Source organism: Oncorhynchus gorbuscha, linkage group LG12, assembly GCF_021184085.1.
Source record: "Oncorhynchus gorbuscha isolate QuinsamMale2020 ecotype Even-year linkage group LG12, OgorEven_v1.0, whole genome shotgun sequence".
In the NCBI taxonomy this organism is placed as follows: Eukaryota; Metazoa; Chordata; class Actinopteri; order Salmoniformes; family Salmonidae; genus Oncorhynchus; species Oncorhynchus gorbuscha.
The window spans coordinates 35351811-35364463 of record NC_060184.1 but is presented as its reverse complement, the minus strand read 5'-3'; the positions used below and the strand labels follow the sequence as shown (position 1 = coordinate 35364463).

General features: G+C 43.1%; 1 protein-coding gene across 1 annotated transcript; it reads left to right on the top strand.

Moving 5' to 3' along the window:
- Positions 1–4088: 4088 nt before the first annotated feature.
- On the top strand, positions 4089–12080 carry bpnt1 (bisphosphate nucleotidase 1). Its single transcript, XM_046291963.1, has 9 exons — positions 4089–4203; positions 5021–5142; positions 5251–5355; positions 5490–5597; positions 5724–5772; positions 8328–8419; positions 8574–8774; positions 11658–11763; positions 11865–12080. Exons 2-9 carry the CDS (start codon positions 5023–5025, stop codon positions 12011–12013), a joined length of 930 nt encoding a protein of 309 aa, XP_046147919.1. The 5' UTR covers positions 4089–4203; positions 5021–5022; the 3' UTR covers positions 12014–12080.
- Positions 12081–12653: the final 573 nt, after the last annotated feature.

Genomic DNA, 12653 nt, shown 5'->3' with positions numbered 1-12653 from the left:
ACCAGTAGCCCTCCGCTTACTGATGAGCTCTGGCTTTTACTGGACATGAATTGACAAAATGTCCAGCAGAACCGCAATAGAGGCAAATACCTCCCAGCTGCATGGGCTCAGTCTCTGAACCGGAGGAAGGAGATGGTTGCGATGCGGAGAGGGGGAACACCGTTAACGCGAGCTCTCTTCCACGAGCTCGGTGACGAAGATCTACCCGTCGTTCTATGCGGATGGCGAGTGCAATCAAAGAGTCCACACTGGAAGGAACCTCCCGGGAGAGAATCTCATCCTTAACCTCAGCGTGGAGTCCCTCCAGAAAACAAGCGAGCAACGCCGGCTCGTTCCAGTCACTAGAGGCAGCAAGAGTGCGAAACTCTATAGAGTAATCCGTAATGGATCGATCACCTTGACATAGGGAAGCAAGGGCCCTAGAAGCCTCCCTACCAAACACTGAACGATCAAAAACCCGTATCATCTCCTCTTTAAAGTTCAGATAATTGTTAGAACACTCAGCCCTTGCCTCCCAGATAGCTGTGCCCCACTCTCGAGCCCGACCAGTAAGGAGTGAAATGACGTAAGCAATCCGAGCTCTCTCTCTTGAGTATGTGTTGGGTTGGAGAGAGAACACAATATCACACTGGGTGAGAAAGGAGCGGCATTCAGTGGGCTGTCCAGAGTAACATGGTGGGTTATTAACCCTAGGTTCCGGAGACTCAGAAGACCAGGAAGTAGCTGGTGGCACGAGACGAAGACTCTGAAACTGTCCTGAGAGGTCGGAAACCTGAGCGGCCAGGGTCTCAACGGCATGACGAGCAGCAGACAATTCCTGCTCGTGTCTGCCGAGCATTGCTCCCTGGATCTCGACGGCAGTGTTACGAGAATCCGTAGTCGCTGGGTCCATTCTTGGTCGGATCCTTCTGTTATTCCGGTGAATGAGGACCCAAAAGCGACTTAACGAAAACAGAGTCTTTATTCCAGTAAATGACAAAAGTAATAATCCTGGATAAATCAAGGAGAAAACAAAACAGGAAAAAACTTAAATCCACTCGTAGTAACGAGGACTGACTGGAGACTCGACCATAGACTGCAGGTTGCTTCGGGAAGGCACCGACCGTAGCAGACTAAGACACCTGCTCACACGCAGCATCTGAAGAAGACAAAACACGACAGGGCGAGACAAGGACACAGAACAGCGAACATCATACAAGGATCCGACAAGGACAGAAGCGGAAAACAAGGGGAGAAATAGGGGCTCTAATCAGAGGGCAAAATAGGGGACAGGTGTGAAAAGAGTAAATGAGTGAGTAGGGAGAATGAGGAACAGCTGGGAGCAGGAACGGAACGATAGAGAGAGAGAGAGAGAGAGGGAGGGGGAGAGAGAGGGATAGAAAGAGGGAACGAACCTAATAAGACCAGCAGGGGGAAACGAACAGAAGGGAAAGCACAAGGACAAGACAATAACCAAAGACAAAACATGACACATACATGTACACACAGACAAATAGTGCTACGATACTACTTTATGGAGGGTAACATCATTCAGCGCCTGTTCCCCGTACCTTGAGTGGCAGCACTTCCTTGTTGATGCCAAAGAAGATGGCCATGTCGGCGGTCCAGGAGAGCGGACCGGCCACGATGTTCACGCACTACATGCTTCAGCACTCGGCGGTGAGCTTGTGTGGCCTACCACTTCCCGGCTGAGCCGTTGTTGCTCCTAGCCTTCCCACTTTACAATAACAGCACTTACAGTTGACCGGGCAGCTCTACCGGGGCAGAAATGTGACAAAATGACTTGTTGGAAAGGTGGCATCCTATTACAGTGCCATGTTGAAAGTCACTGAGCTTTTCAGTAAGGCCATTCTACTGCCAATGTTTGTCTATAGAGATTCCATGGCTGTGTGCTCAATTTTATACATCTGTCAGCAATGGGTGAGGCTGAAATAGCCAAATCCACTAATTTGAAGAGGTTTCCACATACTTTTGTATATGCAGTGCATTCGGAAAGTATTCAGACACCTTGACTGTTTCCACATTTTGTTACAAAACAGACTTATTCTAAAATAGATTTTTTTTAAATTCCCCTCGTCGCTCTACACACGATACCCCATAATGGCAAAGCGAAAACAGGTTTTTAGACATTTTTTGCAAATTCAATCAAATTCAAAAACGTAAAAATTACTTTTCAATAAGTATTCAGACCTTTTACTCAGAATTTTGTTGAATCACCTTTGGCAGCGATTACAGCCTTGAGTATTATTGGGTATGACGCTACAAGCTTGGCACACCTGTATTTGGGGAGTTTCTCCCATTATTCTCTGCAGATCCTCTCAAACTCTGTCAGGATGGATGGGGAGCGTCCCTTCACAGACATCTTCAGGTCTCTCCAGAGAGGTTTGATCGGGTTCAAGTGCGGGCTCTGGTTGGGCCACTCAAGGACATTCAGACTTGTCCCATGCCAGTCCTGCGTTGTCTTGGCTGTGTGCTTAGGGTTGTTGTCCTGTTGGATGGTGAACCTTCATCCCAGTCTGAAATCCTGAGAGTTCTGAAGCAGGTTTTCATCAAAGATTTCTCTGTACTTTGCTCCATTCATCTTTCCCTTGATCCTGACTAGTGTTCCAGTTCCTGCCGCTGAAAAACATCCCCACAGCATGATAATGCCACCACCATGCTTCACCATAGGGACGGTGCCAGGTTTTCTCCAGACATGACCCTTGGCATTCAGTACAAAGAGTTCAATCTAGGTTTCATCAGACCAGAGAATCTTGTTTCTCATGGGGCTGAGAGTCTTTAGGTACCTTATGGCAAACTCCAAGTGGGCTGTCATGTACTTCTTACTGAGGAGTGGATTCCATCTAGATGTTCTCCCATCGCCACAGAGGAACTCTGGAGCTCTGTTAGAGTGACCACTGGGTTTTTGGTCACTTCCCTGACCAAGGCCCTTCTCCCCCAGTTAAGTTTGGCCTGGCGCCAAACCCACCGATTTGTCATTGTTGGATATTATGTGTAGATTTATGAGGATATAAAAAAATGATTTTAGAATAAGGCTGTAACCTACCAAAATTTGGAAAAAGTAAAGAGGTCAGTGAACCACAAGATATCCTGTCCTTTTATCAATGTGGTCTAAATACACTTATAAAGTCTATTTGAACATATTCTTACTTAAAGTAAATGATCTGGTAAGCCTTAATTTATGATTTTCTTTTCTTTACAGATCTATTTTTTTTAAAGGAGTGATTACTGGGGTAACATTAGCGGTAAATGTGAAAGCTGACCAACTGAAGGGAATATTCCCGGTGTTTGTGGTGCTCGTCGTTTGGTGCATCGCAGACAGGGTGGCGTGAGTGGAAAAACAGAAGAGTCATTGTCTGTTGTTTTGAATTTTGATGTTGAGTCTTTGCCCGACAAAGTGATGTTAGGATATATAACTTATCCTGTACAAGTTTCTGTGCCGACCACAATATGTTGTTACAGGTGTCAAGCTTATGGGCATGTGGCAACAGTGCGTAGAAGGAGGGTTCCTAGGTGTGAGAAGTTTGCAGAAGGGCATAAGACAAAGGAATGTGTAGCATTGGGGAATCTAGTGGTATGTGTTAATTGCAGGGGTGCCCATGGTGTGAAGTTGTCATATGCTGAGGCAGTGAAGAAAGTAGAGGAAGATGGGTCAATGGGGAGAGATCCTGAGAGGAGTTGCGTGAGTAGTAGATCTGCACCAGTACAAAGGGATAAACTAACAAGTGATATTGGTAAGATTGGATTTTGGGCATTTATAGTAGTGGTTATCAACTGTACTGCAGGGATGAAATGTAAGTCGCAGAACATAGAGGTTGTGGTGGCAGCTGCAGAGAGGTATTTGGGTGTGTGAGACTTGACATCAGAAGAGTTACAGGGTGTGTTAAGTGGTGGTGTCCCATCCTTTGACTGTTGGCCTGAAGTAGGACTAAATAGATTTAAATAGTGGAGTATGGTATTTAAGATGGTAGGGCATTTGTTGAATTTCTTTATTTTAGACTAAAAAATAAAATAAAAAATAAACAAAGTATAAGAAAGTTATACTCCAGTCAGGTAGGTGGCAGTAATGCCACATTTAATGGATGCCAACCTGTCGTTGAACATCACCGAAGAAGCCGTATTGATGTGGCTGCACCCAGGGCCGCCGTATACCTCACATTCATTGCAGTACAACAAGTCCCGAGCTGTCCCTTCTGGAGATTAGTAAGAGCCATTATATAATTTAATTAAAAATGTGCTTACTAGCTCGGTTATTGGTGTACTATAAATGTGTAGTGAAGATAGTGTACTCAGTGCTGCTGATTGAACGTTCATGTTGTTGTGTCAATTTAGATCGCTTTCCTAAATACTGTAGCTAGCTAACCAGCACTAAGTTACTAACGTTCCTGCAGTCTTGTGGCACTACAGTAGCTAGTAGTCTAATGTCGGTGGGGAACAGTCAGAACTAGCCTGGGCAGCCGATACAGTGCATGGACGCTAGATGTGCACTATCAACTACCTAGGCTAAGTCAGAACAGACTTATTTGCTTGAAAATATCACCAGGTTTCTGGTGGTAGTAAGCATTATAACACGCACACATACATAGCTATTAGTCACCTCGGTTACCCAGAAGTACAATTCTCGCGAATGTTGTCACGAGAGATTATAGTAAACCATCGCATTAGCTAGTAACCTAGTAAGGGTAGAATTATGCGCATCTAATTAATTCCAATAGTTAAGCCAATTGTCCTCATGGCACATTGTTACTGCAACTTCTTCATTTCGTGTGTGTTATTGAGATATGGTGTGTGTCGGACAGGTAGTATATTAGTGCCTAAAAGTGTGTTTTAGACACAAAGCTATTTATTTTGCCAAAGTAATGGTGACAGCACAAATACTGCACATAACTCTACTACATGTCCAGGGTGTGTTATTTACATTGACTTGTTGACTGATGTGAGTGATACAATGAAGTCTCGAGGGTACATAGTGGAAACTTTCTCCCTCGGCTTTACACTTTGGTGTTTCTCTTTCCATCAGCAATGTCTGGAAATCCAGCTGTGGTGATGCGTCTGGTAGCTTCGGCTTACGCTATGGCAGAGAAGGCTGGAGCCATTGTACGAAGGGTTCTTCAGAGCGGACAGCTGGGCATTGTGGAAAAGGTTTGACTGACTGAAGGAGAGGGGGACAAAATGCTGGAGATTGATGGGCAGTGAAATGGAGCTTGATTGTTGCTTTATAAATTATTTCTCTTTACTCAATGTACACAGACAGGGGCCAACGATCTACAGACACTGGCAGACCGGCTGGTCCAGCAGAGCATCTGTGCCTCCCTGTCTAAAAGCTTCCCCAAAATCACCATAATCGGAGAGGAGGTGGGTATATGAATGTACATTAATAGGATCTGTCCTAATGTTACTGACAAATAAACATTGATCTGCAGATTAGAATACACAACACATTTCACAACATCCTAGTCTGAACAGTGAACACCTCTCTCACACGTCAGGATCTGCCAGAGGAGGCTGTCAAAGAGGACCTGATTGAGAGCGGTCAATCTGAAGACATCCTACAGAAGTCCTGTCCTGCAGAGTACAGTGCCCTGAAAGAAGAGGAGGTGAGAGAGACACTTTAGAGCTGAACTGAAACCTAATGTCCTGATTTTGATTATTTTCTGGGTACTGACTGCTCATTCCAGCTATGTTTCTGTGTTTGAATGGCAGATTTGAATTTGTCTTTTTAGCTGGTTGTGTGGGTCGACCCCCTTGATGGCACCAAAGAATACACTGAAGGTAAATAAACTTGTTATTATTTTTGCCAGTCATTCTGTGATGAGTCACTGACTCAAAGGCATAAGAGGGTAGAACATATTTGACGACAACCTGTTCCCCCTTTCATTCAGTCTTATCATTAACATCTCCAACATAATCATCAGTGCTGATTCCCTGTTTGCTCTCTGTCTGTATCTCTCTCCTATCTTTCTTCATCCCATTATTCTTTCTTCCCTGCTTAGCAGCAGCAAAGTGTTTCTACCTGCCAAATCAGATGTGTCACACGGGGTCGGACGCCCAGTGTCTCGGCACGGCTATCCGTATGGTGATGGAGGGAGGGCATTTGGACTGGGAGGGACAAGGGCAGAATAGGTGGAGAGGGAGGCTAAAGGAGAAATGCTTGGGCATCAAATCAAGTTTATTTTCAGCAGATGTTACAAAGTGCTTATACAGAAACCCAGCTTAAAACCCCAAAACAGCAAGGTGGCTAGGAAAAACTAGAAAGGGAGGAGCCCAGGAAGGAACCTAGAGAGGACCCAGGCTCTTGAGTGGTGGCCATTCCTCTTCTGGATGCATCGTGTGGAGATTATAAGATTGGCCATTAAGGTTAGATTGTTCTTCAAGATGTTCATATTTGACCGGCAGGGTCAGATAATAATCACAGTGGTTGTAGAGGGTGCAACAGGAGTAAATGTCAGTTGGCTTTTCATCGAGCATTCAGAGGTGCGGTAGAGTCAAAAACACCAGGTCCGGGACAAGGTAGCACGTCCAGTGAACAGGTCAGGGTTCCATAGCCGCAGGAAGAACAGTTGAAACCACAGCAACAGACTCGCCACAGACACCGTGGATGCCATGGAACCTCATGATGTGATAGCAGTAAATAAGGTGAAATATACAGGAATGGGAAGGTATAGGGGTGCATATGTGTTAATATACAGTGCCTTCTGAAAGTATTCACATCCCTTAACTTTCCACATGTTGTTACAGCCTGAATTTCAAGTGGATTAAATTGAGATTTTTGTCACTGGCCTATACACAATACCCCATAGTGACAAAGTGAAAACATGTTTGAAAAAATTGTTGCAAATTTGTTGAAATTTAATTGCAGAAAATCTCATATTAGTATTCACACCCCTGAGTAAATACTTTGTAGAAGCACCTCATTGATCATTGCCAAACAACCATTTTCAGGTCTTGCCGTAGTCAAAACTGTAACTCAGCCATTCAGGAACATTCCGTTTTTTCTTGGTAAGCAACTCCAGTGTAGATTTGGCCATGTGTTTTAGTTTATTGTCCTGCTGAAAGGATCATTCTTATCCCAGTGTCTGGTGGATAAACACTGAACCAGGCCTACCTCAGATTCTTTTATTTTTTTATCCTGGAAAAACTCCCCTGTCCTTAATGATTACACGCATAATTATTAAATAAATTGATATTGAAGATTGAGATTGAATATATTTTTGAGCATGGTGAAGTTATTAATTACACTTTGGATGGTATATCAATCAATACACCCAGTCACTACAAAAATACAGGCGTCCTTACTAACTGTTGCCGTGCGACCAGACTGGACAGCCAGGCGTCACCAGGCCAGGTAGACCTGAGGAATGGTCCTAAGGCTTCTCTCTATCCCTTTTTCCCTTTGTACCATTATACTACTTTTACCTCACTGATTTGTTTTTCATGCTGGAAAAATACACTGAACCAAAATATAAACGCAACATGTAAAGTGTTTGGTCCATGTTTCATGAGCTGAAATAAAAGATCCCAGAAATGTTCCATATGCACAAAAAGCTTATTTCTCAAAAATGTTGTGCACAAATCTGCTTACATCCCTGTTAGTGAGCATTTTTCCTTTGCCAAGATAAATCATCCACCTGACAGGTGAGGCATATCAAGAAGCTGATTAAACAGCATGATCACTACACAGGTGCACCATGTGCTAGGGACAAAAGTCCACTAAAATGTGTGGTTTTGTCACAACACAATGCCACAGATGTGTTATGTTTTGAGGGAGTGTGCAATTGGCATGCTGACTGCAGGAATGTTCCAGTTGCCAGAAAATGTCATGTTTATCTACCATAAGCCGCCTCCAACGTCGTTTTAGAGAATTTGGCAGTACGTTCAACCTGCCTCACAAACACAGACCATGTGTAACCATGCCAGCACAGGACCACATCTGGCTTCTTCACCTGCGGGATCGTCTGAGGGGGGAGTGCTGAGGAGTATTTATGTCTGTAATAAAGCCCTTTAGTGGGGAAAAACAAATTCTGATTGGCTGGGCCTGGACCCGAGTGGGTCGACATGGCTCCCAAGTGGGTGGTCCTATGCCTTCCCAGGTCCACCCATGGCTGCACCCCTGCCCAGTCATGTGAAATCCATAGATTCGGGCCTAATGGATGTATTTTGATTGATTTCCTTATATGAACTGCAACTCAGTAACATCTTTGAAATGGTTGCATGTTGTGTTTTTTATATTTTCCTTCAGTGTAGTTCACTGTTGTACATTGACGATACTTGTGTGAAGTCCACTGTTATTTGTTCCCTTCAGCTAAAATGTTGTCATGTGATGTCAGGGCTTCTTGATCATGTGACTGTTCTGATCGGCATTGCATATGGCGGGAAGGCCATTGCTGGGATCATCAACCAGCCCTTCTTCAATTATCAGGTACCAACAAATACCCTCTCACCCTATCAGGGCATGACATATTCAGTAGGGAGAAAATGTTTTGAAATAGGGAGATTTTTCATTTTCTATAGTGTGCCTTACTGAACACTTCTTTAGTCTGTGAGTGTATATTTTCCTTTTTTTGTATCCACAGCTGGGGGCGGAGTCAGCAGACATGGGGAGAACTCTGTGGGGAATGCCCGGACTGGGCGCTTTCGGGTTCGAGCTACAGGAGGTCCCGGATGGCCGACGCATTGTCACCACAACCCGTTCTCACAGCAACAAACTCGTCACAGACACTGTGGATGCCATGGAACCTCATGATGTGATAAGAGTCGGCGGAGCAGGAAATAAGGTGAAATATACAGGGATGGGAAGGTTAGGGGTGCATATGTATTCAGAGAAAGTATTCACAGCCTGAATTTCAAATGGATTAAATTGAGATTTTCTGTCACTGGCCTGTACACAATACCCCATAATGACAAAGTGAAAATGTATTTTTAGATTATTTTTTTTTTGCAAACTTGACTTTATCCTGAATACAAAGTGTTATGCTTGGGGCAAATCCAACAACACATCACTGAGTACCACTCTCCATATTTTCAAGCATGGTGGTGGCTGCATCATGTTATGGGTATGCTTTTCATCGGCAAGGGAGTTTATTTTTACCCTAAACAGAACAGAGCTAAGCACAGGCAAAATCCTAGAGGAAAACCTGGTTCAGTCTGCTTTCCAGCAGACACTTGGAAACATTCACCTTTCAGCAGTACAACCTGAAACATACACTGGAGTTGCTTACCCTGACATTGAATTTTTCTGAGTGGCCTAGTTAGTTTTGACTTAAATCAGCTTGAAAATCTATGACAAGACTTGAAAATTGCTATCTAGCAAAGATCAACAACAAACTTGACAGAGCTTGAAGTTTTTAAAGAATGTGCAAATATTGTACAATCCAGGTGAGCAAAGCTTAGACTTACCCAGAAAGACTCAGATGTAACTGTAGAATTGTGAAAATTCACTTCGTCTGAGGATGACATAATTATTTTAGGGGTCTATGACCCTACTATGATATTACATCTGACTCCATTATCATGTGAATGCTATAGCCCCATAATCATACCCAGTGGGTATAGCCAAGTTTGCAAGCCTTGCGTCACCACAAGATGCACGTATCTAGGTTCACCATTATGCAATTATTAAGAGGCAAATGGACAAGGAGCTAATATCTTGCAATCAATGTCCTAGCATTAAATGATTGAGTTAACTCTGGCTCAGAGATGCAGTTGGAGAAAGCATACAGTACCAGTCAAAAGTTAACACATCTACTCGTCAAGGGTTTTTCTTTGTCTTCCCTATTATTCTACAATGTAGAAAATAGTAAAAAATAAACTATGAAATAATGTAGTACCCCAAAAAAGTGTTAAACAAATCAAAATGAGATTATTCAAAGTAGACACCCTTTGACAACTTTTGCAAATTCTGCATTCTCTCAACCAGCTTCACCTGGAATGCTTTTCCAACAGTCTTGAAGGAGTTCCCACATATGAGCACTTGTTGGCTGCTTTTCCTGCAGTCCAACTCATCCCAAACCATCGCAATTGGGTTGAGGTCAGGTGATTGTGGAGGCCAGGTCATCTGATGCTGATCCTGTTGCAAAACAAATGATAGTCCCACTTAGCACAAACCAGCTGGGATGGCGTATCGCTGCAGAATGCTGTGGTAGCCATGCTGGTTAAGTGTGCCTTGAATTCTAAATAAATCACTGTCACCAGCAAAGCACACCCACACCACCTCCTACATGCTTCACGGTGGGAACCACACATGCGGAGATCATCAGTTCACTTACTCTGCATCTCACAAAGACGCAGCGGTTGTAGCCAAAAATCTCAAATTTGGACTAATCAGTCCAATAATCGGTCCTCATGAGAGCCTGTTTCATCATAGCGCTTTATGGTTTTTGCAACTGCACTTGAAGAAACTTTCAGAGTTCTTGAAATGTTCCGGATTGAGTGACCATGTCTTTTAAAGTAACGGACTGTCGTTTCTCTTTGCTTATTTGAGCTGTTCTTGCCATAATATGGACTTGAAATGCATTCCACGTGACTACCTCATGAAGCTAGTTGAGAGAATGCCAAGAGCGTGCAAAGCTGTCACGGTAAAGAAAGTGTGGCTACTTTGAAGAATCTCAAATATATTTTTTGATTTGTTTAACACTTTTTTGGTTAGTACATGATTCTAGATGTGTAATTTCATAGTTTTGATGTTTTCACTATTCTGCAATGTAGAAAATAGTCAAAAAAACCCTGGAATGAATAGGTGTCAACTTTTGGCTGGTACTGTATATTGTGAATAAGATGTACTATTAGACATCTCATCAAATAATATTTAAAGGAAAATTACTCCAATGTGAGGACTACGGTTCGTATCTATTTAAACGTGATCAGATTTGGACTTCTGAGTGGCGCAGCAGTCTAAGGCACCGCTAGAGGCATCATTAGAGCTGGGTTGGCTTGGCAGGGTCATACCAGAAATCGTCATGATAAAAAGAATGCAAAATAGTTTTAACGGCATAGAAAATTCATCACTATGATATACAAACATACATCGAGATCTACCATGACCTAAGTTTAAGACAAGCTTTTATTCTTCTAAGAGCGATAAATCCCAGTATCTCCCATCGTCTAATTTAACATCAATTTGCAAGGCCCAAAACAAAACTCATAACTTCAGACACGTTCTCTAATCTAATTATCACATAAACACTATGATAAGAGCACATCGTTGATGTTCCCCTTTGAACTTTCCGCTGTCCAACGAACAGAATAAGTTTCTCTAACAAATCCACAACTCTTGAATTCACATAGTAACATTAATTTTGTTGATTCAAATCTTCACCTCTCCTGGCTTCAGTGACCTTAGGACGTCTGTGGGACTGTCTCGAGATTACCACAGTAAAGGTGTGTTTGACCATTGTGGCCCACAGATGGTCAGTCATTCAAACAATGCCATAAATCGTGATCGAGTAATCACACTGGGCCTCGGTGCCAACTAGACATCTCCATCATTCACTCTGTCTATTCAACTAATCACTGCCAAAGGTGATTCTAACATGTATTGTGGTATTCAGTGGTGTGAATATTTATAGAAATGACATTTAATTTTCAATACATTTGCAGTGTTGTGTGTAGATATTATAAAATGTATTCTTACTACTCTGTTGCACCCTATCTTTGTGTAGATTATTCAGCTTGTGGAGGGGAAGGCTTCAGCCTATGTATTTGCCAGTCTAGGAACTAAAAAGTGGGACACATGTGCCCCTGAAGCCATCCTGAATGCAGTAGGAGGTAAGCAACAATCTTCCTCTGGCTTACTGAAAGTACCTCCTAATTATGAGTAAGGACCGTAATGTTGCCTGCCATTTTGTTTTTTGTCTGTCCCTCTGCAGGTAAGCTGACAGACATGCATGGCAGTGCATTGTGTTATGATGCTAACGTGAAGCACATGAACTCCGCTGGGGTGCTGGCCACTCTACGCAACCACCAGTATTATGCCAGCAGAGTGCCCCAGTCAGTCCTGCAGGCTCTCAAGCCCTGAGTGATAAATGTACTGTACCACGCATTGTCCAAAAACAAATTTGCATAAAATGTTCTTTAATCAAGAATCGTGTTTATTTATTTATATAATAACCTGTGTAAAATTTGCACATCAGTGTTAAAAACCACTGCACTTTTATACTGTGTATAGATAATTGCTGACTAGGAAAATCAGGCCATATTTGACACTTGTTACAAAAATATATATTTACTAGACAGACTGATTCGGCCAGCAGCATACCCCCCTGCTTTCCACTGCTGGGTTTGTCCGTTGATAGGATGTTAAACAGGTATCCCGACTCTGGTCACTAAAGATCCCATGGCACTTATCGTAAGAGTAGAGGTGTTAACCCTGGTGTCCTGGCTAAATTCCCAATCTGGCCCTCAGACCATCACGGTTACCTAATCATCCCGAGTTTACAATTGGCTCATTCATCCCCCCTCTAACTATTCCCCAGGTCGTTGTTGTAAATAAGAATGAGTTCTCAGTCAACTTACCTGGTAAAATATGGGTTAAATTAATTACCAAAATGGTATGGCATAAAAGTAAGCAAGCCTGATGCCCGTGACGACAAGTCAGAGGACTTCAAGAGCTGGTGTCAGACAGACTTGGCCTTAACCATGTCCAAACGACTTGGTAA

Coding starts and splice junctions, on each gene's coding strand:
- bpnt1 (XM_046291963.1), top strand. CDS start 5,023: ATGTCTGGAAATCCAGCTGTGGTGATGCGTCTGGTAGCTTCGGCTTAC. Junction 5,143..5,250: donor AGCTGGGCATTGTGGAAAAG/GTTTGACTGACT, acceptor CAATGTACACAG/ACAGGGGCCAACGATCTACA. Junction 11,764..11,864: donor CATCCTGAATGCAGTAGGAG/GTAAGCAACAAT, acceptor GTCCCTCTGCAG/GTAAGCTGACAGACATGCAT.